We start from the raw sequence: 27,876 nt of genomic DNA on the forward strand, positions 1-27,876 counted from the left end.
CCAAACCCTAGACCCTTGACAAGAATATCCTCCAAGCACAAGTCAAGTCTTTGTCCTTCTTCTTCCGGCACTTCGTCCTCCTTCCTCCGGCACTTCGTCCTTCTTCCGGCAACTGATAGTAGTCCTTGTTATGCTTCTTCTATAAGAGATATTCCTCTTTGATCCTTGGTAGATTCCTTCACATATGAAGAGTACTTTATCCCTCCTCCAACTGAGCTCTTTCTTGAGATATAGTTGCAGGTTTGATATGATAGTAGTGTATCACTGTTTCTTCACATGTGTGAGGGGATTCCTTCAAAAACCTTATGTGTAAGTCCTCTTTCCTTCTTCGCTTGAGTGAGAGGCCTTATAGGCCTACTTTTCTAGCCCAAACAATGAGATAAGTATGACTGTGGTGGAGGGCTGCTATGACAGCAGAGAGACCCTCTTTTCCTTTGCACGTGTGACTGCAATTGACCTTAGAAGAGTCCTCTAAGGCTCAATGTTCTTTCTTCCTTCTTTGCTGCACTAGAGGCTCCTTTATTTGTCCCTTTCTCACCCTTAACTTGTCCCTTTACTTCGCTACTTTCAGAGGTAGATTGCGTTCTCATTGGAGGAGTGGACAACCACTTATATATAGAGGTTTGTCCCTTTTTTAGGCCGACTTGTCATATATAATTCGGATAGCTTCTTTTAGTGATGCCATTGCATGGAGGGGACTTGTGACTTTGCTTGGATGTATTTCTTTGACTCTAATACATAAATATACATGGTGTAACATGCTGGTAAGGGTCTTCAACATATCTTTTTGACTCTTTGACTTCCCTATAGCACTTTGACATGTGCTAGACCTATGCAATGAGCAAGAAACTCATTGATATAAATAGCAAAAATAATATTTCTTTTCTTTTATAAATACAAAGATCAAAATTACATTTATGAAGACCGAACCTAGTTACATTTTCTTCAACAAGAGGGAGTGAGAAAAATGGTAACAGGGAAGTGTTTCCTAGTGCATTGGTCTTTTTGCCTAGGATAACTCTTTAATAACCTTTTTGTCATGTGACATTATGAGTTATATTAATGTCATGGAGGTAAGTCACTGTATGAGGTGGTAGATGTGCTAGGTACTTTTTCATAAAGTCACTTTATGTTTTAAATGCGACTTTAGGGAGAAAAAGTACAAAGTGACTTTTATGCTTTAAAAGTGACTTTATGAGAGAAATACCCTTGATCTAATGAGTTGAGATTTAATCTCAGCCATTAGATCTCTAGGGTTAGATTTCTCTTCACTTAGAGAAAACAAAAAGGAAAAAGACATTCTTATTTTGATTATTCTTCATGAATAGCATTGGAGAAGAGCGAAGGAGGAGCTCGAGTAGGAGCAAGGAAGAAGGACGAGTTTTCAGGGATAAGGAAGTAGCATACACCCCAAGGAGAAACCCGAGATCTGTTGTAGGAGACAGGCACGAATCCAGAGTTTTTTGCACTGTTGTTTAAGGCCAAGTTTTATGCTAAGGGCCTGCGCTGATTTGAGGAGCAACTAAGAGGGAGTCTCAATATAATTCTAGTGGTGAAAATCAATTATTTGAACCTGCTAACTTCTGCCATAGTTACAACCTAGGTTGAGAATCTAGGAAGAGATTAGACAACTCCATTTCCAAGTCTCCATAGGCATGAAACTCAAGGTAGATAAGAAATCAGTGGCACGAAAAATCTGGAACATAACAACTCTATCGAGCATGAAGAATAAGGCACTGTTAGCTGGTTCCTGTGCACAAAATTCAAGAAAATCACAACTGAGTTTATGACTGCGAGGGAGGATCAAATTTCTATGCAACTTGGGTGTGACATCATCAAACTTAAAGGGAGATAAGTTAGAATTTTCTCTACTGTGTACAAATTTCCTTAAGAGCAATCAAAATCCTCCTTGAAGACTGGTTTTCCGCTTGTCGGTTTTTCTAGGGTCATTGAACCAAAAAATAACTGTGTAAATTGTGTAAAATTTCTATGTGTGTGCTTGCATTTATTTACTTTAATATTAGTTGAAAAGTTAATGTCAAATAAATTTGTTATAAATGTTTTATATCAGCTAATATTTATTGGGGCTGTGGGTATTAAATTTAAACAAAAACCTTTAAATTGTGGTGAACTACCAACTAACAAAAAATTCTACATTAAAGAAGCAAATTAAGGTCCTTCTAGTTAAGACACAGGACTAGAAGTACCTTCCGAGCCACAAAACTAAACACTTCCTCTTAGCAAGGGAGGTACTTCTGGAAGAACCTCGTCCACTTGGATCTGTCTCCAACACCACCATGTTATCTACTGCTGTAGCTGCTCTCTCTGAACTAGAAGACTTCCCTGCTACCTGCTTCGAAATCTGATCTAAAGACCTTTTCTTTCCTACCATGCTCCTAGGATCCTGCTCCTAAGCATCTAACATTGTCATATCATACTAGTTGAGGTTCTTGGTAGTAGCTGAAGAATCACTCTTCCTCGCCACCTGCTCCCTCTCAACAACTGACACTGATCCTGTATCCAAGATCCTCTCGGATATACCCATAGGTTGGGCCAACAACCTGTATGACTGCCCTGTCTGATGCCAAGCACTACAACCATCCAAGGTTGTTCCCTTTGAATATAGAAGTACCTGTCCATCTCGGAACAAAAATCTATATCCAACATCCTCCAAGGCTAATACTGAGAGCACATGTACCATCAACCCTAGAATAAAAAAAATCTGTCACCTCGAGAAATCCTCGTGACTCTAGCTGGAATTTGACACATCCAACCCCCTTCATTGCATGCATGGTACTAGTCCCACTAAACACATTGCAGTCTGACCTTGTCTCTGAAATACTGTGGAACACTGACCTCATCCTCATCATGTGATTGGATGCTCTACTGTCCACTATCCATCCCACTGTCCTCATACACAACAAAACTATTGTTAGAAACATAGGAAACTAGAGAAAATTCCTTCTCAAGTTTCTTTGTAAAGTCATCAATCTTAGTTGATGATGATGCAACCACTTGATCCTCCTCCTTCTGATTCTTTTATGGACACTGGCTCGCATAGTGACCAGTTTTGTGACACACAAAGCACTTTACTTTGCTCATGTTTTTCACGGAAGCAGATCCCCCACTTCCCTTTACTTTACTTTTGCCCTTAACAACAAGAGTAAAATTCTCCTCATTATCCTTACCATCATGTTGGCTTGCAATTTTGGAACGTGTCCTTGTCTCTTCTTATACGAAATCATACCACAATCTATCCCAACTTAGCATATTCTCTGGTGCAACGATTCCGTCAACAAAGACATCCCATTTCGGAGGAAAGTCACTCAAGGTTGATTTGACCAACTCTTCACTATCAATAGTTTCCCCACTGCTGCAAAGTTATCTCTAATCTGAATGATCCTGGTTAGGTATGATGCAATTGTGTCAGTTTCAGACATCTTGGCATTTCTCAGTTTCTTCCTCAAGACCATCTTTCGGTTTTGGTTTGTACTCTGGTATAACTTGGTTAAGGATGCCCACATCTCAAAGGCATACTTATTCTTTGTCACATGAGGTACAACATGGTCTTTAATGGAGTCTAGGATTATTGTCTTGGTATCCACGTTCTTCTTATTAAACTCAGCCAATTGAGTAGGATCCGTGGGAATTTGGATGATCTTCTCCATGATGTCCCACAATTCCTACTCCTTAAATAATAGAACATTCCGCTCCTTCCATGGGCTGAAATTTCTTGCCATGTCCAACCGATCCTTGTACTGTAACCCAATAGTAATCTCAAGAGTCAAACCCCACTGACTAGTGCTACCTTGTTTCAGCGTTGAATTCTGTAACGTTCTCGAACTGTGCCCTCACATGATTAGTGTCTCAATGTTGTTTCACATCTAGGATGCAGTTTGACAACAATCCTGTCGCCTCTTATCTATCAACCTGCGACAACTTCACATTGATAACACTATTTCTCTGCTCATGCAACGACTGGTAAGGCCCACTCCCACGGTGTCTACGTGTGCTCAACTTGTCAATTTCCCCTGCTCCGTCTTTGCCTGTCGAGCCACACACATATGTTGCCAACCTTTCTTCCTCTTTGTTGCAACCCACATGTCCACACGCTCGGATGTCCGGCTCCCTGGCGGATCACGACTCAATTGTAGCCTCGGGTCCTATATTTCCTCAGCTATCGACTTTGTCTGAATCGATTTCCTTTCAACGGATCAGTGCGACCTCTGCATCTCACCGTCAACTCGACAACTTCTCTATTGAATTTTCTTGAATTTTTGTGCTATGGTGCTACGGTTGTGCCATCAAACACTGTTCGCTGGCTGCTGGCGACTATCGGCCACCACCATGGGCCCCTTCTAATTTTTTTACTTTTTATTTTTTTTAAATGGCCCCCTTTTTTATTCTTCTTTTCCCTTTTTTTTGAATCGTACCTTTTTTCTATTCAAATAAAAAAAAATTCACTCGTAAAACAAGAAAATTTCTCGGCCCCAAAAGAAATTCTCGTTTGTATGATCCCAGCGAACTTGACTCTAGTGATCCGATACGATCCTAACGCCTGTAATTCCAAGATCGATTCAGAGTTGGGCTCTGATACCATGTTATAATTTCTCAAACCCAACACTCGGTATTCGGTTCACAACAATTATTAATGGAACGAATACACGACTAAGTTCATAACCAAAATATTTAGCGGAAGCAAAAAATTATTCGATGTAAATCACATACACAAACAATTTTTTGCCCAATCAATTGTTCTTCATTAATAAATTAATCACAGAACTTACTTGGCCCCCGTCTTGGGATAATGGCCCAATTGAGAAAATACAAATTACAAAATTGATCACCAACTTTGCTGCACTCTCTCGTACACCACACACACTCACTGAGAAGCTTCTCTCAATCTTGTGTTGCGATTGTGTCTTAGCTCCTCACTTTAGGCTCAATTTATAACTTTCCTAAGCTAAGATTGACGACCACAATTAGCTCATCAAGTTAACTAAGGTAAGTGATTTTACTTTAGCTAATTATCCTATCTTTAACTTCTTTTACTTTAACTCAAGTACAAGTCATAAATTTAGCTTGCTTCACATGCACATCTCATGCACGTCACATGCAACACATTCGCATGTGTGCAACTCATTTGCACACTTTGCGTGTCGCATGCAAGCACCTAAAGAGGCAAATTAAGGTCCTTCTAGTCAAGACACAAGACTAGAAGTACCTTCTGAGCTACAAAACTCAACAAATACTTCCTTGAACAATTTATGGCATCTCCATATACAATCATTATTTGAAACTTTGGTTCTAGATATATAAAGCAAATGAGAAGTTTTGCTAATTTGCAATTAATGAGGTTATGGGTACTAGAAAATCAATCAACATTTCTACCCCTTTATTTTTTATATATCCTTCTATCTTGAGGGTTTGCTGAGTACTAATGCCAACCAATGCATGACAAGATACGGTTGGAGTAGTCCCTTTTAGTTCTAGATATTGAAATGGTTTCAATTCTTGATCTTCTTCCTCTTCACAATCTATGTAGAATAATTTCCTCTCATGGCATTTATGCCCCTTCGTGTATTTTTTGTCACAAGTGAAACAATCCCTTTGCTCTCCTTTCATCCATTTGTTGAGGTGTTAATATTGTAGGTTGAGTGAAGTTAGGAGAGGGAACATGGTGCTCTCTACAGTGGTTAGTGGCCACCCTTCTAGTAGCCATATTTTTACTTTCAACTTTCTTATCCACACTAAAAGCATGCTCTAGGGATTTAGGTTTAAATAGACAAACTTCATGTTGAATGCTCTCCTGTAAAGTGCCCATAAAGAGATCTAACAAATTATCCTATGGAATGTTCTTTATCTTGAGACTCAATTTTTGGAATTGTTGAATGTGCTATGTAATTGAACCTCTTTGCTAGAGATTTATCAGTTGACTAAAGAAAGTGACGATCTTAATAACGCCATAATGTGCTATAAATTCATTCGTAAAAATGGACCAAGAGACAATAAAATCCTTTTTTCATTCACAAAGCCATTAGTAACAAACAAATTGATTAAGTTCTAAATACAAGGATGTAAGAGTTAATTTTTGTAAAGTTGGCACTTGATGTAGATCAAAAAATTGCTCGATCTACACTATCCATGTTATAGGATCTTTGCCATCATATTTGCTCATATCAATCTTGGGAATGAAGTAGTTTATTTGATGTGGAGTTGAGCCTCCAATGATGTAGATATTATAGTGATGAATAATCATGATTTTGGGACTCAATCTTCATGTTCTCCATGTTACCCACCATCTATGGGTAGTATCCATGTTCGGCGAAAAGGGTGGGCTAGGTTTGTACTCTTGTCTCCTCTGCCTGATTTGGTGGTTAGCCTTGTATCCTAGTCCCGTGGGATCTCCTTTACTGACTATTAGCTTTAGGGCTGGCACTACATGGGAAATCTCGATTTTGGTTGTATGGTCCCACTTTCCGACACCATATACATCACTCCCCTCCGTTCATTTTAACCCCATTTATCACTTTTCCCATTCGGGTCCACAAAGGGTTAACCTCTCCCTCCCCTTGTCCACACCTTGGGTTGGGCCTGGAATGATGCCCTTGAGATTGATGCAACTAAAAAGAAAAGAAAAAACATAATTTGGCGACTTTCAATAGGAAATGTACCACAAAATGCAAAAGATGGTCGGGACATACAAATTTAGCACGTGGGAAAAAGCCAAACATGAGCTCTACCCCTTATCTATGGCCATCACCCTGGTTCCTATGGGCCCTAGATGAGCCCCCTCCACATTAAGGAACCCATGACTGTCCCAACCCCTAGTGGGCAATGAACTGCCCCACCTTAAAGGGGGTATCTATTGCTATATACTACACATCATGCTCTCATTCCCTAGAGCCCCGAGCAGTTATGAAGAAAAATCAATCAAAGGCAAAAGGCATATGAAGAAGGGTGGAAAAACAAAGGTCTGGGGTAACTTATGTACCACGATTGCTCCCTCCTACACTCATATACCTAGGTGTGGGCTTCCCCTATTATAGCTACCCTTGTACCATGGCACGTGGCTTGGAGCTTTTTCCCTAATCCCCACTCCATTTCATCATTATATCACATGCCACCTACCACTTGATGGATGTACCATGGACATGTCACCTCCTTTAAAGGCTGAAACCACCTAATAGGGTCCTTGGTTAACCCCCTTATTGAGCTTGGAGACACCTGTACATGCCAAAGCCCACTATGGAAGGGCATGCCATTATGAAGTGCCCATTTGATTCCATGATTTGTAAACTCTTTTACTTGATTATTCTAATGATTTGTTGTACTAGAGGGCAAGGGGACGCATTGGATCTTATGCAGGATTGCAGGTGGGTCTCCATTTGGGGTTTGGTCTCCCTATACGGGGTCCAAGCCCTCCAGAGGGTCACATTGGCACTTGTAGGGTGAGCATAGAGAGCCATGGGCCTCCACCATAGCAAAGAGCACTTCATGGATCCCCAGTACCATTCAGTGATTGCTCGTGTTCCACCTTTTTGGATGAGGATGATGCACCTAGATCACCATGCCTAACTAGCTTCACATTGCACCATACACTTGGTAGATGTTCCAGGGTCCAAATGAGGATGTGTTTCACTGCAGGAAACAAAGGGAGGGCTTATGTCATCATCCTAGCCCTTACAAGATGGTTTACAGACATTATCGATCCACTTGGAGACCCATGAGGATGTCATTGTGCCCCCACACCCACTTGGGGACACCACATGTGACATGCTTGGATATCAAGGGGCCAACCCCTTTTTCACTATGTTTGGAGTCTATTCTCTCACCTTGGCACACTTTGGACTCCACTAGGCCTTCTCAATGGCCCAACGACTCATCATGTTTACTATTTTCCTTCTTGAGAGGCTTATTTTTCTATTTTGAGCTATCTTGGTGGGCTTGTCACCAAGGAATGTTATTGTTGCACATTATTTTATTAGTTGGGGCTTAATTAGGCCTAATTAGGCAAATCAAACTCTTTAGAGAGGATATAAATTGATGAGAGGCTCATTCATTCCTCTCATTATCACTTGGATTGGATTAGTATCTCTTAAGAGATTTTCACACTTTTTGCTAGGATAGACTTTTGGAGCTTTCTTGATGCACTATGATGTTTGGATTTTTGCTATTGTCTTTGGAGCTTCTTTATAATGCGAAATTGATGAATGGATATACTCTCTCTCTCTCATGTAAGTCGAAATTTTGATGCTATTCTTGTTATCTTAATTGTCAAATGCATGTATCTTGTTATCATTGTTCTTGTCAAATTCTTCTGGGACCTTGAACAAGTGATTAAATGTATGCATTGAGCTTTGAGGGATTGGGTGAATGTTCCTAGAGTAACCTCTTAGGTTGAAGACCTCGAAACTTTGTCTCCTTCGCAAATTTGAAGTATAAATCCCTATTGACCTAGTTGCTTCCCTTGGAGAGGCTACCAAAGATCAATTAGGGCTCCTTAGCTCACGGAAATTCTCAATCTATGTATATCTTGACTCCATTAGGTCCAAGAAATTAGACACCGATCCTCGTATCTCTTTGGTGGTCAAATTGACATCTCTTTCTTTACTTTTCCAAATTCTAGGCCCAACCCTAGAGGGTCACCTTGGGCATCCAACGAATTTTATTGTAGCCATTCAAACCCCTCAATTTTTGGGCCACCACTGCGTTGGGCTTTTCTTTAGAGGTCCTCCAAATTTCAAGCAAATCTGACGGTGGAATCCCGAGATATAGCAAGCCCTAGCCATAAGACCAATTTTTTCCCTAGGTTGATGTGGGTTAGTGTCCTCACTTGGATCATTGCATTCAAATCTCAAAATAAAACTTGTCCTTTGATCCTATTCTTTCCCCTAATTAGGTCAAGTCCCTCCTTGGTTGATCAACTCCATACCCTTGACCTAGTCAGGGTCCACTCGGGTTCTTTGTGGTCCCACAACTCTACAACTCAAATTCCACAAGGATCGCATAGAATCCATTTCTCCATAAGGATCCTTAAGTCTAGGGAGTCCCTTGTCAAGGCATATCCTCTAAACCTAGGCTCAAGCATCCTCTTGGCCCTTCCTAGAGAGCCCATCGCCTTGCTTCTTAAGCAAGTAAGCCATATATTTGAGTCTATCTTGTGAATAGGTTTTAGGAATCACCCACCATTCATTCATTGATCTACTTATCCCGTGATTCCTCTTACACCGACTCTTCTCCCATCGATGAAAGTCTGTAAAGAGCAGGGAGCCTTAGATGAGGTGACAGTAGGCTATCGCTCCATTGTTTCCCCTTGACCTAGTAGTTGCTATATAGGATCCCCTCTTAGGAGCCCCGCTAGTTTGAGCGGTAACACTCCATATTCGTTAAAATCTTCCCCATATGTGATTGGGGTTCAACAATTTTGTTATTCTTATTTTCAAGATTTCCTTGCATCCACATATTGCTTTTAGGGAACCTCTCATCTAGGGTATGTAAGAGCATGGTTTCCATGGAATTTTGTGATTGCTCCATCTTTTGCTCCATGTAATTTTGTAATTGTTGTATCTTTTGATATGTTTTACTTTTAAGTAATTCTTACAAATGTGCCAAATCAACCCTTTTCAACACAATATCACCCATTTCATAAAGCAATTCATCAATAGGGATATGCAATACCCTAAGTCTATACCTTTAGGCATCATGTTTGGGTTCTTTCGGAGGTTTGGTAGGAGTAGAAATTTTCATAGAACACTCTTCCATGAGAGAAAATAATAATACCCCAAAAACAAATCTTTCAATCAAAAGTTATGCTAATTTCAAGTTAACATACCTTTAAAACCTTGCTGTGTAGACTATCTTGTTAGCTGAACTTTCTCCAGAATTATCACTGAAATTTCCGCCCCTTTGAGTCTAAAATTTTGATTTGTAATAGCCTTATATGTCTTCTCTACAATGCAACAAGTTTGACCAAATGCCAATGTGCCAAGCGAAAGTTATGGCTACTTTCTGAAAACTTCTTATTTTTGTCCCTTTCAAGGGAAAGAATTTGTACGACCTACCACGTGTCCAATTTTTTAGATCTACTTTTGAAATTTGGAGCTAAAATATTGTGATCTTTCTTCTTTCCAATGGAACTAGCAGCACTCAATTTAGACTTTTCTATTTTCATATATGTCAATTTTACAAAGAATCCCTATTTGAGACTAGTTTTAGGACTAGTCAAATCCCTAACCTCTACAATCTATATTTCCAAAAGTGTAGTGGACCAGACCCTAAAAATTTCACGATAGGTACTTTAGAAGGTCTCAGTCTCCCAATTTCTTTTCTATTTTAAACATCCTAGAAAAGGGTTATAGTGCAAATGCCAAGAGGACTCATTTGAAACTAATTTTAGGGTTATTCAAAACCCCTAATTTACACAAGCTATATCTCCAAAAGTATAGTGAACCAAAACCTAAAGCTTTTACCATGGGTACTTCACTATGTCCCCTCAAGCTCCCAAAAATTTCATGGTCTAAAACCATTGAGAAAAAAATTATACCAAAAATACCAAGACAACTCCTTTGAAGGAGCCAAATCCAAGGATCATATGCTCTAATATGAAATGTTAGGCACAAAATACCTAAATGGCATAAAAATATGAATAGAAGTAACGCCACACCTTGAGAATTAGATAGAAAAAGGAATGATAAGCCTCTTCAGAGGACAACCTCCTTTTATAATACATCAAATGTCAAGATGAGATGTTTTCTAAAACTAGATCTCCTTGGTATATAGGGGTGACGTATGGTACAATTACAATTAATGTAATAACTTAATATCTAGGGCTTAACACAATCACTCCACTAATCTTTTTCCATCAGTGACTTTGATTACTCCATCCATCACTGCATTGACTACTCCACATTCCAACTTGGGGACTCTATGTAATCTTATAAATATCTAATAAATTATAGAGTTTACATTCTGTACAATTGTGACAATATCCCTTCTTGATTTTGTAAGTAATTTGAATTTGTAGGTGACAAGTGAACAATGTACCATATTGTCTTGTTCAATTATACCAAAAGCATTCTTCTAGGCCACATTCCATATCTATAAGTGCACTATGAGTAGGAGTGTATACAAAACACCCTTGGGAGTGCACTCACGAGCTTCCTAGTGTGTTCCCTACTTTTGTTTGGAACACTGCACTCCACTAATATTTCCATCAGTGACTTTGATTACTCCGTCCATCATTGCATTGACTACTCCACATTCCAACTTGGGACTCTATGTAATCTTATAAATACCTAATAAATTATAGAGTTTACATTATGTACAATTGTGACAATATCCCTTCTTGATTTTGTTTTCTTATGGGAGTACAAGTAATTTGAATTTGTAGGTGACAAGTGAACAATGTACCATATTGTCTTGTTCAGTGATACTAGAAGCATTCTTCTAGGCCACATTCCATATCTATAAGTGCACTATGAGTAGGAGTCTATACAGAACACCCTTGGAAGTGCACTCACGAGCTTCCTAGTGTGCTCCCTACTTTTGTTTGGAACAATGCACTCCATTAATCTTTCCATCAATGACTTTGATTACTCCATCCATCACTGCATTGACTACTCCACATTCCAACTTGGGACTCTATGTAATCTTATAAATATCTAATAAGTTATAGAGTTTACATTATGTACAATTGTGACAATATCCCTTCTTGATTTTGTTTTCTTATGGGAGTACAAGTAATTTGAATTTGTAGGTGACAAGTGAACAATGTACCATATTGTCTTGTTCAGTGATACTAGAAGCATCCTTCTAGGCCACACTCCATATCTATAAGTGCACTCTGAGTAGGAGTCTATACAAAACACCCTTGGGAGTGCACTCACGAGCTTCTTAGTGTGCTCCCTACTTTTGTTTGGAACAATGCACTCCCTGCCATACTCCTTGTACTCCCTCCCATACTCCCACAAAAATGAAGAAAAATACCCTTTGTTAGATTTAAAATAAAAAAAGTGGGGCTCTTTGGTAGGTTTAGGGTTTAAGGAAAGTTTAGGGTTTGCAATTGTTGTTCCATTATTATGAGAAATGAAAGGTAGATGATGCAGGAGCATTAGAGCTTCCAAGCCATCAATATTTTTGAAGAAAAGCTCCAAAAGGGGTTTCAATATTGTAAAAGAATTCTAATTCCTTAACAATAAATATTTTAGTTTATTTTAATTATTATAGAATAGTATTAGAAAATCTATGGATAGGAGATATTTTTTCCATAAGGAAAATGCAAAGTTGCCTTGAAAAACATGAGAGCTTTAGGGAACAAATCACGGAGTGATTTAGGAAAATCTGATTTAGTGATTTATGGGTGATTTATGGAGTGATTTTAGGATCTAGAAAAATCCATGATGTTTCTAAATTCTATCTATTGTAAACCTACGAGCAATAGAAAAAAGAGCGAAAGTGTGATGAAAGGAGAGAACGGCCAAATGAATGTGGAATTAGGACAAGAGAGAAATGTATGATTGTGTGGTTATGTATGTACAACTTTTCTTTGTTAATGGAAATGCAGATTTTCTAAAGGCGCTATGTATGACTCCTTGTATTATATTATGTTATGTTAAATGCTTTGAGTTTGCATGAAAACGTTAATTTGAGTTTGCATGAAATCATTGAAGTGGAAAAATTTGTGTGAATTGTTGGAGAGGTGAGAGTTATATTATCTTATTTAAAAGTATTTGGGGATGTCATTAAATGAGCATTGGTTATCAGGAATAAACTTTGGTTATGAGAAAGTTTTACATATGGATAATGTTGCATACTTAGCTTGGTCATATATTAAGTTAAGATTGTAGGTGCGTGGAAGTGGACATTGCAGGAAGAGGTAAATTTACCCGCATCAAGTGGTATCAGAGTTGGTATGCTCTTTGGAATTGAGGATTGCAACCAGAAGAAGGACGACTTCCAACAAGTAGCAGTTGGGTAGAAGTTGTCAGAGGGAAGTTCCATAGTGAGTGTGGGTAGAATTGCCAAGAGAAGGTTCCAGAGAAGGAATCAGAAATACCAAAAGGTCAAGCTAATGAAGAAAGCTTGATGAGGTATTGAGTAGCAAGAAGAGGAGACTTGCTACAGAGGAGAGGCTTGGTTGCAGTTCACTATTGAGCATGGAGAAGCTCACAAAGATAGAGAGAAGGATGACCATAGAGGGTCATGACAAAGGTTTAGGTGGAAGCCATAGCAGAAGGAAAGAATATGTCAAGGCAAAAGACATCAAGAAGAAAACGAGTGATGAAGAATTTAATAGAGAACTCACTAAGATTAAAGTATAGTTGGATGTACTTATGGAGTTGCTACAACAAGAAGCTGAAGACCAGAAATGTGGATGGATTTTTAAGAAGAAAGTTAAATGGCTGATTAAGAAGTTGCATGCATGAAATCAAAGAAGATGGATGAGGCATCTAATCAGAGACTGGTTAAGGATGCTTGGAGAAAGTGAGAAAGAGAAAGTGTACATTTGTGAACTAGAGCAAGGACCATTGCTTGGTGAGAATGAAGATGAGGGGCTTTCTACAAGTCTCATGAACTACTTGGATAGTTCAGATCAACATGTGGATGTGTTGATAGAGGAGATAAAAGAGGTTGAAAATCCAAATATTTTTGAAATTGATATTTTGTGTATGGTTGCAGGTTATTTTGTGGATGGTGATGGACAATCACCTAGAACTGTCATGAAGGTGAAGGAAGAAAAATAAATGTCTTCTCAAGGCATAGAAGGAAGACAAACTCATAATTTCATTTTGATAGAGGATGAGGTAGCATTCTCTCATGAAGAAAACCATGATGAAAACCATAAATTAATGAACAAAGATATTGTTGATAGATAGTTAAAGAAACATGTTGTTGCAAAGGAAAAAGAAGATTTGGCTCATGGAGATAGTCAAAGGAAGCATAAAGAGGAAGAGCAACATTCAGACTTAATGCTGACAAATTTTGAAGAAGAGCTAAGGATGTTGGAAGAATGGTTAATTAATCCAAGGATTAATGGAGAATACTGCATGAAAGTTGCGGGCATAGAAGGAGTGCTTAAGGCATCAGATGAAGGAAAGAGTAAGAATTTTGCAGATATTAAAGAAGAAAACATGCAACAACAACCAATGAGGAGCAACAACAACAAAGTTCAACAAACAAGGAGCAACATGTACCAACTAGGAGATCAACTGGACATTGAAATTGACAGGATGAGAATACTGATGATGAAAGTGCATGAGAAATTGCACACTAATGTAAGAAGGGTAGTCAATTGTAGAAGGAAAATGAATGTACAAGAGTACATCAACAAAGAGAGTGGAAAACTACAACATAAAGTTTGGAAACCTGGAAGGTTGAAGAAGATAGTGACAACAACAACAGAGAAGCAACATGAAGAAGGTGATTGGTTACAGTACAAAGTTTGGGATCCAGGAGGATTCGACAATTAATCACACATGACCAGGAGGTCATGAATTTTTTCTACCTTGGGAGTCTGATGCAGGAGCATTAGAGCTTCCAAGCCATCAATATTTTTGAAAAAAAGCTCCAAAAGGGTTTTCAATATTGTATAAGAATTCTAATTCCTTAACAATAAATATTTTTAGTTTATTTTAATTATTATAGAATAATAGTTTTAGAAAACCTATGGATAGGAGATATTTTTTCCATAAGGAAAAAGCAAAGTTGTCTTGAAAAACATGAGATATTTAGGGAATAAATCAGGGAGTGATTTAGGAAAATCTGATTTAGTGATTTATGGGTGATTTATGGAGTGATTTTAGGATCTAGAAAAATCCATGATGTTTCTAAATTCTATATATTGTAAACCTATGGGCAATAAAGTGTGATGAAAGGAGAGAATGGGCAAATGAATGTGGAATCAAGCCAAGAGAGAAATGTATGATTGTGAGGTTATGCATGTACAACTTTTCTTTGTTAATGGAAATGCAAATTTGCCAAAGGCTTTATGTATGTCTCGTATTATATTGTGTTATGTTAAATGCTTTGAGTTTGCATGAAAACGTTAAATTGAGTTTGCATGAACTCATTGAAGTGGAACAATTTGTGTGAATTGTTAGAGAGGTGAGAGTTATATTATCTTATTTAAAAGTATTTGGGGATGTCATTAAATGAGCATTGGTTATTAGGAATAAAACTTTGGTTATGAGCATGTTTTACATATGGGTAATGTTGCATACTTAGCTTGGTCATATATTAAGTTAAGATTGCAAGTGCATGGTAGTTGACATTGTAGGAAGAGGTAAACTTAACTGCATCAGTAGATATAGAATATAAGACTGTGGACAATAGTCTAGAGAAGGATAATTTGGAGGATGAAGCATTAGTTATGGAGTAATTGGAAAATGCTCTATGCGATGATGATGAATGTGATGAGATGCCACCTACTATCATTGTTGTCTCATTATTGTGAGGAATCAAAGATGGATATAGCATATAATACTTGGGATAACAATCCAAATAAGGAAAATTTGGAGGATGAAGCATCAATGATGGAGCAATTGGGGAATGCTCTATTTGATGATGATGATCGTGTTGCGATGCCACCCCACTCGACTACCATAGTCACCCTGACTAGGACTCTAGCAAAAAGAGCTTCATGTTTAGTTTCATCTAGATTCTACATACTTGCCTTTGATAGTCCAACTTTGGCTCCCCTACCAAGTGAATGCTAGTGGGGAAATTGTGGCAGTGCAAAGATTAAACAAGAAGGAAAAGTAGAAAGAAAAAACTATAATTGTTTTCCCTTTTTCACTACTTTATTTGTTATAGACTTTAGCTTAGTTTAGTGTTTTGGATCTTCTAGTCTTCATACTTCAATGAAATTATCATTTTAATGCAAATGGCCTATTTTGTAAACATAACTCTTTGGTTATGTTGAAAGTTGGTGAATAGCATATTTCATTCCATGAATTACTAGTCTACTCCAATTATATGGTTTAAGAATTTGTATGATTGTAGCTACTACATGGTTGATGCTTGGATGATTAATCATTTATCTGCCATGGATGACATATCTAGATTCATAATAATGTAGTGTCCATCTACAAGTAGCACAAAGATGTATTTTCATATATTTTGCAACTAATTTTCCATTCTACCTGTTTTTTAAACATAAACACATTATAATATACAAACATATATATTAAATAAGAAATTTTCATGGGATGCTTTGCTTATGGTCTTTTTGGGAAGTGGCTTTCTGGTGATAGATGTTGAGAGCATGGATTGAGGTCCTATTCAGGGTTGAGAGGGAGCCCCCCCCCTCGAACCCGCTCCCGAAGTGCACTCTAGGCGGGAGCGACCATGGGAGCGCGCTCACTAATTTTTTTTTTCGCTCTCTGTGAATTCAAGAGTGACAAAGGGAGCTATTGAATTTTTTTTGAGTGGGGCAGCGTAATATTCAACCCTGTGGCCCTAGTGTTGATATGCAGTTCATGGTAATTTTAAATTCTTAAAGTAAAAGTGACATTCTCCTTTACCTTTCATTTTCATCCTTTTACTTAAATTTTTAAGATTACCATGAAATGACTTGGGATGTTTGAGAGTGGTTCCGACCTCATTGGATTTCATATGGAGAAAGTAGAATTTTAGATCTCACTCAAAATCCAACAAACTTATCATCTTTTCAAAATTTCAGGATTGGGGGGATTGCAATGTTTCCATTGGATTTTGTCATGTACTAGGGTATGGAACTTGTATTTAATCAAGAGCACCAAGCGTTCTACGCGGGGGAGGCTCCCAATAATCAAGAGCACCTAGGGTACTAGGGTATGGAACTTGTATTTAATCAAGAGCACCAAGGCCGTTCGACTACGTAGGAGGAGACTCCCGATAAAGCATGAGACAAGAAATTAGAAATTTCTCGTGGCAAGAGGGTCAAGCAGTGGATAATAGATTTACTTGTCTTTTCTAGTTTCTAGTACTTTTTATAACTATTGAATCTTTCATATTTATTATGGTATTTTTTGTAAACAATATATGACAATTTAAGTTTGAAGTTTGAAGTTGGCATTTATAACTCATTGGTAATGAATTATGAATATGATGCTTCGTGAAAGTTGAAAGTTGAAACATTTCATTTCATGTTAGATATTATCTGTTATCGTTTGGTTACTTGGTAATGGTAATGGTTACAAGTACAAGTTACAACCTTAGTGATCAATGATGATAAATGTTATATATCGAATTTTGAAAGCTTGATGAATCGTGAGACTCGATATATTGTATGTTACTAACTTGTGGACGTGGTTGATGAAGATTATAACTTCTAGATGATTGATGTTATATTGTTCATGTTATGCAGTCATGTTTCCTTCGAGCACTTGGGCAACCTGTTGATAAAATCCATGGAAATAGATTCCCATAATTTGGTTGGTACTGATAGGGTATGATACAATCCAAGATTTCAATTGGAAGACTTGGATTAATTGCAAATAGAACACCGATGAGGGTAGTCATCCATTTGCTTCTACATGGAAGGCCAACAAAAGTATCATTGTAGTTGCTGCAATGAAAGATGACCGCCATAATAAGAAGATTGGGCTTTGTTAAGAAGGCATAGTAAGTTGGTCCTATTGGTGCACGAGATGGATGCGTTTGTACAACAATCCATAGTTGACAATATGGTCCAGGAAAGGTGTCTCGTTCACTGCTATGCATTGGTGTAGGGCTTTCGAAATTTAGGAAAAGTGAAGCTATGTTGGATAAAGTTCCTTCCACTCCTCTTAGGCTACACATCTAACATAAAAGGATGTTGAATGCCTTCGCAAAAGTTCTACCGAGGAAACTAGCAACCTTATTTGTTGAGCCCTCCTTATTTTTATCACAATTGGAATTGTTGAATTTAAGAGGCCCACCACTTCACATGGTGGTGTTCTTGAATCTTAGACATAGAATTTAAAAAATGAAGTAGTTGGTGATCACTGTGAAGCACTAGTTTCTTACCAGGGATGTAATGACATTATTTTTAAGTGCTTGAACCAAGCTATCACTTACTAAAATTCAGCTTTGCTTCGCACAGGTTTTTAAATGGCATGCAATCGAGTGTCCTGCTCGCTTAAGAGTTGTGCCAATAGCACTCTAGTAGGCATCAAGCTTTATCTCAAAAGACTGCTACAAGTTAATGAGTGTAAGCACATACACTAGGCGAATGACCACCTTTAGCTTTCGAAAGCCTTTATATGCTTCTAGGCTCCATATAAAAGTTTTCCAACTTGTTAGCAGGTTCAAAGGACAAGCTATATGCTAGTAGTGACGAATTAATTTCTTGTAGAAATTTATGTTTCCGATAAAACTCGAGTTATGAAATGGTGTTAGGGATAGGCCACTCCTTCGTCGCTTTGCTCTTATCTGGATTTGTACGAACATCAAAATCATTAATAAGAAAGCCCAAATATTTTGATAGAAGTCTATCCAAGTAATGACTTCTTCATTTTTCCTAAAGTTTATGTTGTTTGAGAAAGTCCAAGACAACATGGACTTGCTGCAAATGTGCTTCCTACATTCTATTGTAGATAAGAACATCATCCCAGTATATAACAACACACTGCCCAAGCTGGGGTGTAAAGATGTTGTCGACGACTCACAGGAAGGTGGTTGGTGAGACCAAATGGCATGACTGACCACTTGTAGACCTTGAACTTGGTTGTCAGTGAAGTTTTTCATATCTCTTGGGGTTCAATGTGAATCTGGTGGGTAACCAAAAGCCAAGTCAAGTTTGGTGAAGTACTTAGTTCCTTTGAGTTGATTGATGAGATCATTGATCTTGGGGAATGGGTAACAATTCTTGACCACAACCTTTCTTAGGGCTTGATAAGCACTGCATAGCCTCTATTCTTGTTGTTCCCTGTGGGAAACTAAGAGTGTTGGCAAACCAGAGGGAAATGTGTTGGGTCTGTTCTTACCCTCTTCCAATGGCTGCTTGATTTGTAACTTAATCTTTGCACTTTCCACTGTGATGGTTCTACATGTAGGATAATTTGGCAGGTAATAACTTGGGATCAGATCAATGGAATGTCGAATGGCTAGAAAAGGTCGAAGCCCCTTGTGTTCCTCAAATGCATAATTGTAAGAATCAACAAGAACTTGGATATCCGATGAAGTAAGTTTGTTCTTTTATGTTCTTTAATTTGTTCAATCCCACAGATGGCCATAAGTTTGCTTAAGTTGACTTACCTACAAGAAAGTAGGGATATTTTTTTTGAGAAAATACTTCCATAGTAAACAGAGAATAATCAGGTAGAGCTCTGTTTCTTCCAAGCTGAGAAAGTAGGGAGTTAACATAAGAGAATGTAAGTTTGTAGACTTTACCATCCTTGTGTCAGATTACTAGGTTATGCCAAGGATCATGTCACACTTGACAGTATCCTGGAGAGGGAATATTCACGTAGAGCTCTGTTTCTTCTATGTTGAGAAAGTAGGGAGTTAACATAAGAGGATGTAAGTTTGTAGACTTCACCATCCTCGTGCAATCTTGTGATAACCATCTTAAATTGCTCTTCCATCAGATTGTTAGGGTATGCCAGGGATCAGGTCACAGTCGACAGTATCCTGGAAAGGCTCATTATGGCTAAGGTGATGGAACACCTTCGCATTACCAATGTTGGTTGTCGTTTTGTTGTTGTAACGCATTAAAGTTGATATCGACTAAGATGAGCTGAAGTTTGGAGGTTAAGATGAGTTGAGGTTTGGAGCTTAAGTTCGTCCACTAACCATTGGGAAAGAAGGTTTTCATAACTAGCATTTGGCCATAATAACTTGTGCAAGGTTGTGCTTGACATGGTAGTTACTAGTGAATGATGATTCCATATTGTTGCCAAAACTATGTTTGGCCATTGGGATCTACAAAATGTTTGGGGAACTGAGATGGGTGAGATCAGATTTAGAATTGCCTCTCTTGTGGCTTTTCAAGGAGCGCTTTGGCCTTCTTGGTTCACGAAGTTCTACATTCCTCATTTGAATGCCCAGGCTTCTTATCCTAGTAGCATAATTTCTTCTTCTTGTTACCAAACAATAGGAGGCACTGGATGTCCCTTTGGGTTGGTACTATTTTTGGCTGCAGGGAGGAGAAGAAGAATGAGATCCCTGTTCTAAGAGGTTTGGGATGACTTTTGAATCGGTTTGGAAGAACCTTTGTGAAGATTCACTTCAGCCTTTAAAGCAAGTCGAAAGGCACGTCCTAAGGAGTTTATAGTGAAGAGCTCTAACTACTTTATAAGATTCAGAAATAAAGAAGAAACGAATTTAATTTGTGTCTTTTGGGTTTTGTACCTCTTTGATTAAGAGTCGGTTGAATTTCTCGATGTACTGATGGATCATTTGACCAGATGCTTGGCAGAGGCAGAGCTACAACCAGCGGGGCAAGTAGGGCATCTTTATACCTGAGCTGGTAGAACATCTTTTGAATGACAACTCCGAAGTCAACCCATTGGTTGATAGATTGTTGATTTATGTAACCTAGCATTTGGGTATGAAATCTCTGCCAACTGAGTGCCTGCTTTTCCATGCCCAGGTGTGTTGGTCCTTGTCTCGAAATGGGCCTTGAAGCTTTTGATCCAAGCGTCCAAATTGTCTCCGTTGAAAGATTCATTAAAGTGCGGTATCAAGATCTTTGTGTCTACTGGAACATGGACGCCATATTCGGCATCATTTTGGCTTGCAGTTTATTCTGATGCTGCCTCCGTTGTTGACATTTCTTGAAAGTTGGATCACAGTTTCTTTAGAGAACTTGCTATCGTTCACAGAACAATTTGAAGCCATTGAGGAAAGGGATTCCGCCAGACTGGAGCAGAAATCTACGGAAAATGAACAGAGTGTGCAGATTTTGACGCTCGACGAAAAATTTCATGAGGCATGGAAAAACCACGGGTTTGAGCACTTTTTGGGTGGAGCCCACGGATTATATTAGGGAAATTCCACTGATTTCGTAAGATCTGTGAAATTGACGATTTGCAGCTGAAATTAGAAAATGAATGGAATGGTTCAAAGGGACCGAGACTACCTTACACGATATTTTTGTGTTTGAGCACTTTTTGGGTGGAATCCACGGATTACAGTAGCGGAAATTCTACTGATTTCAGAAAAGCTGTGAAATAGACGATTTGCAGCCGAAATTAGAAAATCAACGAAATGGTTCAAAGGGACTAAGACCAACTGACACGAGAACTTTGTGACTGCGGAGGAATTTCCATACGAAGATAAGTTAGACATAAATTGTGCATGAGCAGGAGAATATTCGAATGACAAGGAGAGCAGATACGTGAACAATTTGCAGAGCACTTCTGTAAAGCACCCACGTGCGTATTACTTGAACTTTCTTGGTGTAAAAGCTTTGGGTGACGATTGATGACAACCCTATGCGAACCAGAGACGTAGACAGAGGGGGAGCTCTACAATGGCAGAGCTCTAGAGTCGTAATTGAAACGTTCGGTTCCAAAGGATGTGTTAAAGAGCGTACTTGCATACGAAAACAAATGGAGATCGCCACAACTTACATACTTACTGTAGACTGCATAATTTGTTAGAGAGTACAGATGGTCCAAAAGTAGAAGATTGATAATATTTCAATTAGATAATATTTGGTTGCATATTCCATGTAACGTATTGATTTAAGAAGGATAAGCATATCACTGGTAACTATCGAACTCAAGCAAAAATAATGAAAGCTCCTGCATTCACCAACAGAACAAGCACAGAAGTGATCAATCACAAATTGTTTCCCAGGAGTTAAGGATATATGGTACATATAAGCCCTGCAGTGATCAATTAATGGAATGATATAGGAAATACTGGAGTGGTCGATTACAGCTTGTTTCCTTGACATAGAAGTTGCAAATGTAAATATGGTACAGTGCCCACTATTCACTACAGTTGCAAATGTAAATATGGTACAAGGCCCAATATTCACTTGTTAATGTTAAAAAATTGCTTTATTAGATTAAATATTTCCATATAGCTTAATGTGGTGATTTTTTCGTATTTTCCATGGGAATCTGGTGACATCATTCTCGGTGAAATTCAGATGATTTAAATTGTAGTTTTAAATATAAAAATAATTCAAACCCTTAGAAACCTTTGGAACACTTGTGCCCTGGAAAAATCCCTATATACTAAGAAAATCCTTGAGACACTCCAATTGTGCTGACTCAATAACTTAAAACTACAATTTTCCTAATTTATAACCATGGCTAGCTCTCTACCAGAAAAGGGCCAATAATTTGAAAAAACCCAAAAAGTCGCCTCAATACACTACGCCCTTGCGGATTCTCTCCTAATTACCACACGGAATTCCGTACGAACTCCACACTGAATGCAGCTGAAAACACCACCTCATTCATGACATTTGGATCCAACTATATTTCACGTTCGGCTTAAATCCAGATAGCATCGAGAAATAAATAAAACTGTGATTGGTATTGTAATCCATTGGCGTTTCAATGTTTTCAAGCATGTTCTCTAATGAGACGAAAGCAAACGATTTAGCATGGAGCAGTCTAACCATTAGGTGTTTTTGCCTGTATGGTTTAAATTCAGTGATAATTTTTGGCTAGATTTTGAATTTTAGTGATTTAAAACACATTTTTGAACGTGTAAATGGATTTAACACCCCTAAAAACTTTTGGGGGCATTTGATTTTTGCAGCTGAAACTTAGAAGTCCAAGAAATCTCTGTCAAATTTCGAGCAAAATTAATCAAAAAAATATCCTCATAAAAAAACCTCCGACAATTAGACACATGGGTCTGTGTTCAAGTATATGCCCTTATTGCACTGCGCACATGATATCAAATGCCTCTGCAAGAGAAATATGTCGTGCTCTAATTAGAAAACGATTTAGCATGGGTTTGTGTTGAAGTACATGCCATTCTCGCACAAAGAGCTTGCTCATGATATTAAATGTCTCTGCAAGTGTAACATACCGTACCCTGATTGGCTGACAAGGTATTCATTGTATCTAATCTCAAACAGCCTGCGGTGATTCATTATAACCAACCGCCCATGGAAATCTAAGAAATTAGTTGCAAATAGCAAGCACAATCAGGCCTTGTCCATAACGTCCAAAGGATTCCAGCTTCCACTGATGAGACTATAAACAACAATTTTATCCTGGTCGTGAATGTTTCGAATACTAGCAAGCTTATGCTCCCATATTTGATAATATTCGAGTTCACTTAATATGCAGGTTACCTAACCAATTAACCAATTAGGCGAATGAATATTGCCTCCATGGTTAAGTACTCCATCCGACAGGATTCCGAAGTTGCAATTCCAAAAGACAAATCCCATTCCTCATACTTACAGTTAGAAAACTTACCTTCTGCCATAAGCCTGCCTTGATGGAGGAAAGCATCCAAGCTTTAGAAAATCATCTGAGCATGTAACAATTCTTGGTGCTGTAGCTCCACTCTTTTTAAAAGCGCCCATCTATTTATTCTCATCTAGGAAGTTTAGTTTTAACCTCAGATCCTTTACCGCCAATACTGGTAGAACGATTTCTTAACACTTTGTCACCCTGGCTGGATGAATTCCATGAAGTTTGCTTCTGCATGTCATGGTGCTTCCTTTAACATCAATCCATTTTCCAGAAGTATTTGAGGCTGAGACTTGACCTCTTTGGATTGACTATCCGAATTCTTTTCACAAGAAATAGTCTGACCGGGATCTTACCTTTCACACAAAACTTGAGAAAGACATTGTGAACCAGGATTTTTAGCCTTGGCAGAATTCTTTTCTTCTACTGCCATAGTAGTTTCCCTCCCCTCCGAGTGCTTTTGCTTACTCCAACGCATTACGCTACAGACCCGACTCTTCTGTGCTATTGACTGGACTATATGACTGCACAACTTTTATTACCAGGACAGTTGAATTCTATGTTAGGATTTCTCCCAGCATGACCAGATGTAGCTTTTTTGTGTTGGTTTGAGATATCGACATTAGAGTTGCTGCATTCTAAATACTCCCTTCATCTCTTACCTCTGGACAGTTTTTAGGATGATCAATTTTTTTTTTTAAATAACAAGAACCTAGGCCACCGAACTCTATAATTTTACATGTAATAACTCTGAGCCTATAATTATGCTTAACACCTTTGGCAAATGTTCTTTGGAATATGAAGCTATATGCAGACCAATATTAGTTGCAGAGATCATTTTCTGAAGTTGCTGTATTCTGCGCTCTTAACACTTTCAATATCTTATCCTTCTGCTAGACTATTAACAATTAGCTTATATATTTTTCATTAGGTATTTAATTTTTATCATTTTATTTTCCACTTTGATTTAGAGTTGTTTTGACACTCACAATATGTTTATTTTAGTTGGACTTTTTAGTTATATTAATCTATCTTTTTGCTTATTTGATCCACATTAATAAAATAATCTTGTTTTATATCTCAGAAAAAATTTGCTCTAATTTCCATTATGCAAATTTAAAACCTTAAACCTCTATCTAAGTTCATTGTATATTCTTTAAACTATAAAAATTTCCACAGTTTAGAGTTTAAACTTCCACCTATCTAAGTTCACTGTAATTCTTTAAACTACATAAAAATTCGCCTCTACCTATCTAGGTTCGCTGTATTTCTTTAAACCACACAAATTTTCATAATACAGGATCCAAACCTTAAACTATTAAAAACTATATATATTTATTTTCAGAAACCGCTGCATTTGCTTTTAGGACAGTTCTTTCACGTAGCCACAATTTTTCTTTTTTTTTAAACAGTAACTGACAGTAGTTTTCTATTTGAATAAAAAAAAATATATATCCAACTAAGAAAACAAAAAATGTGATATTGTGTGTTATTTTCCAATTGTCCTTTACCCACTCAAAGCACTTTTTACTAGGAATAGTACCATGAGGCCGAAGAAAATTTTATGGGCTACTTCATCTTTTATCTCATCCTCATAGAGGGTAAATACAAAAAAATATCCACTTGTTGACTCTCTCGTGTCCCGATCCCCTTTCTTTCCTCTCTATAGGGCCACCAACAACAGCCATTTGTTGGGGTTCTTTGTGTTAATGATTTTCTTTTGTCTAACAACGACTTTGAATTTTTGTCAAAGACAGTAAGTCAATTGTCTCTTCTAATTTTGGAATGAAAGGTCTTGGAAAAATCCACCTTCTAGGTATATAGGTGATTTGGGATGTGCAGGAAATGAAGATGTACTTGAGCCAATACAAAGACATAGTAAATGTCTTAAGAAATATTCTACAAATGTGTAAAACCAGCGAGAACTCCCATTGATGCTCATGCTATTGCTAACTGCGAATTATCCAAGAATATGCCCTTTCAATAACTAAGTTGAAGAAAGTTATGTTCATAAACTCCTATTGATGCTAACTGGCCAGTAAAAGTACATAGTAAATATCTTGAATTGTTTTTTCTACAGATTTGTCAACCAGCCAGAACTCCTTTGATGCTAACCGCAAGTTATCCAAGGATATGGCTTTTCAATTAACCATTTTAAAGTATGGAGTTCATAACTTCTATTGATGCTAATTGCAAATTATCCAATAATATGCTTCTTCAAGCAACTAATTTGAAGAAAACTGAGTTCATTCCATATCAACGGGTAATTGGTAGTCTATGTGATGATATGCACTTCATTAATTATTCAATTTGTGCTGTGAGCAATTAGTCATGTATGACTGTTCCTAGATCAAAACATATGGTAGTCAAAAGAGTTCTTTTGTTTCTTGAAAAGGAATATCTATCTATCTATCTATCTATATATATATATATATATATATATATATATATATATATATGAATATTTATGGTTAACTTATGTAAGTAGCACCATTTGAGTGGGCTTAATTTTTAAGAACATGTGTTTCTTTGTATGAGGTCACAGATTCAAATTCAAAGGGGGTAAGAGTATGTACACTTCCATAGACTTTAGCAGTCAAATTGTTGCAGATAAGTCCCTTGTCCCACAAACAAAAGTGTCTCATACACCAATTTAGTGTCTGACTTGGCCATGACCTTAAAAATAATAATAATTATTATTATTAATGAAACAGATACATCTTACAACTTATAAAAGTTTTCTTTGACTAAGTAACCGCTACTCTGTGTTATTCTATCAAATTTGCTCAAGACTCACCTAACGTCAACTGCGATAAACAACTTGCTTATGTCAACGTGCTGGCCCACAAGGAGCAAGCTTGTCTCTAAGGGGTGTTGAAACTTGGTGGAGAGATATACCACCCCACTTTTCCAACCAAACAAGTTGCTTATTTTCAAGAAGGAACAACATATTATCAAAATTTGTTACAGTGGAAGTAGTTCAAATCAGGGCAGCCCTATTGGATACGGTGATCCAGAGTGGGGGTGGGGATGTGAATATCAACAAACAATAAGATACATTTTTCTCCTGTATGGAGGAGGCATGTGTGGAAATAGTAAGTAACAACTCAATGTTGTATTGTCCACTGTTGAAGCTAGTTTATAGCAGCAACTGCCAACACGGGCTGCAAAGAAGGCTATCTGGCTTATGATTTGGTTCAAAAAGATTGGTTATACTCAGATAGCGACCCGTAACCATCTTCAGTTACAAACAAAGCTCTCTGTCACTTTGACAAATAATTCAAACACATTGATATCAGTATCACTCTGCGACGGAAAGGGTTGAGTCTGCAATAACCACTCTTGGTTCTATGGACCTAAGCAAATGGCTGCAGATTTTCTGAAGGCCAGACTTACTGGTGGAAAACATTAATACTTCAAATGAATGGTGGGTTTAGAAAAGATTTCAGACTTGGTATTTTACTATGTGAGTGTGTTGGAATGTATCAAAAATTAAATTTCAAACACGAGACTATGCTTTATGTGACTGATATATAACTGTTGTAGTTTGAGCACTTGCTGCACCTTTGCACTGAAGTTAATGTTGTGAATATAGAAACTGCTAGTTCTAATTTTGTCTTTCAAACAAACTGATGTACCAATCAATGCTTCTGTTATTGTAAAAAGCTCTTAGTTATACCTGCAGGTGACTTGTTCTTTTTCTGTTTTCTATGTTCATTCCTTTCCAGTTAGATTTATGTCAGACTCCCTTTTTATTTTCAGAGTATTAATGATTATACCACCATAACTATTCTGCATGGAGATGCTTTACTATGTGTAGTGCATCTGAAATATCTTATTTTGATCTTGCAATCTATCTGTGTCTTAAACTAACTATTGATCTTGAAAAATGGAATCTTTTCCTCACAGGGCATCTGGTCTGGGATGATAGCTGGGACTTCACTACAGAGTCTAATTCTGTTATATGCTACATGGAATACAAATTGGAATGAACAGGTTGGTAAGACTGCAATGACATCAAATCGATAATTTGGAAAATGTTAAAGCTTATTATCATTGAAATATGTATTGAATTGGAAGGCTTTTGAATGAAGGCCAGGCAAGCTGCAGACTGTCTACGGGCTTGGAGATCAGACCATATAGTCTCTCCGTGATGGAATTAAGAAAGCTGGGAGGATCGAAGTGTATTTTGTACCTGTGTATAACACCTATCTTCAAAGCAAATTCCACGAAGATTAAACTCTTTTTATCCTGTAAATTATTCGGAAAGGAATATTATTGACACCTTGGTTTTTCAAAATGCAACATTATGGGAATGGAGGAATCCCAATCTAGTAACAATTGTTTTGGATCCATTCGTGTACAAGTGGCATTATCTGTATGAGAACCGCACACACAGCATCAAAATTGTGTACTTGAAAGAGGTTCAGTTTTGTACATGAAATATTAATGAGGCAGTGACACTTATATACAAGACCATAAATTGTTTTAGGGTATGTATGAATCCATCAACCCTATCACGCTC

General features: G+C 37.7%; 1 protein-coding gene across 1 annotated transcript in view; it reads left to right on the forward strand.

Annotated features, from left to right (window-relative positions):
• Window positions 1–27,663, forward strand: part of LOC149205918 (protein DETOXIFICATION 33-like) — a 51,152-nt gene extending 23,489 nt beyond the window's left edge. Inside the window, exons 7-8 of the mRNA XM_089395225.1 lie at window positions 27,261–27,347; window positions 27,446–27,663. Of these exons, the coding sequence (XP_089251351.1) occupies window positions 27,261–27,347; window positions 27,446–27,505 (147 nt within the window). The 3' untranslated portion in view covers window positions 27,506–27,663. The remainder of the gene's footprint in view (window positions 1–27,260; window positions 27,348–27,445) is intronic.
• Window positions 27,664–27,876: the final 213 nt, after the last annotated feature.

The sequence above is a fragment of the Pinus tabuliformis genome, chromosome 1_2, assembly GCF_031772625.1.
Source record: "Pinus tabuliformis cultivar Carrire ecotype Pingquan chromosome 1_2, CPIR1, whole genome shotgun sequence".
NCBI lineage: Eukaryota > Viridiplantae > Streptophyta > Pinopsida > Pinales > Pinaceae > Pinus > Pinus tabuliformis.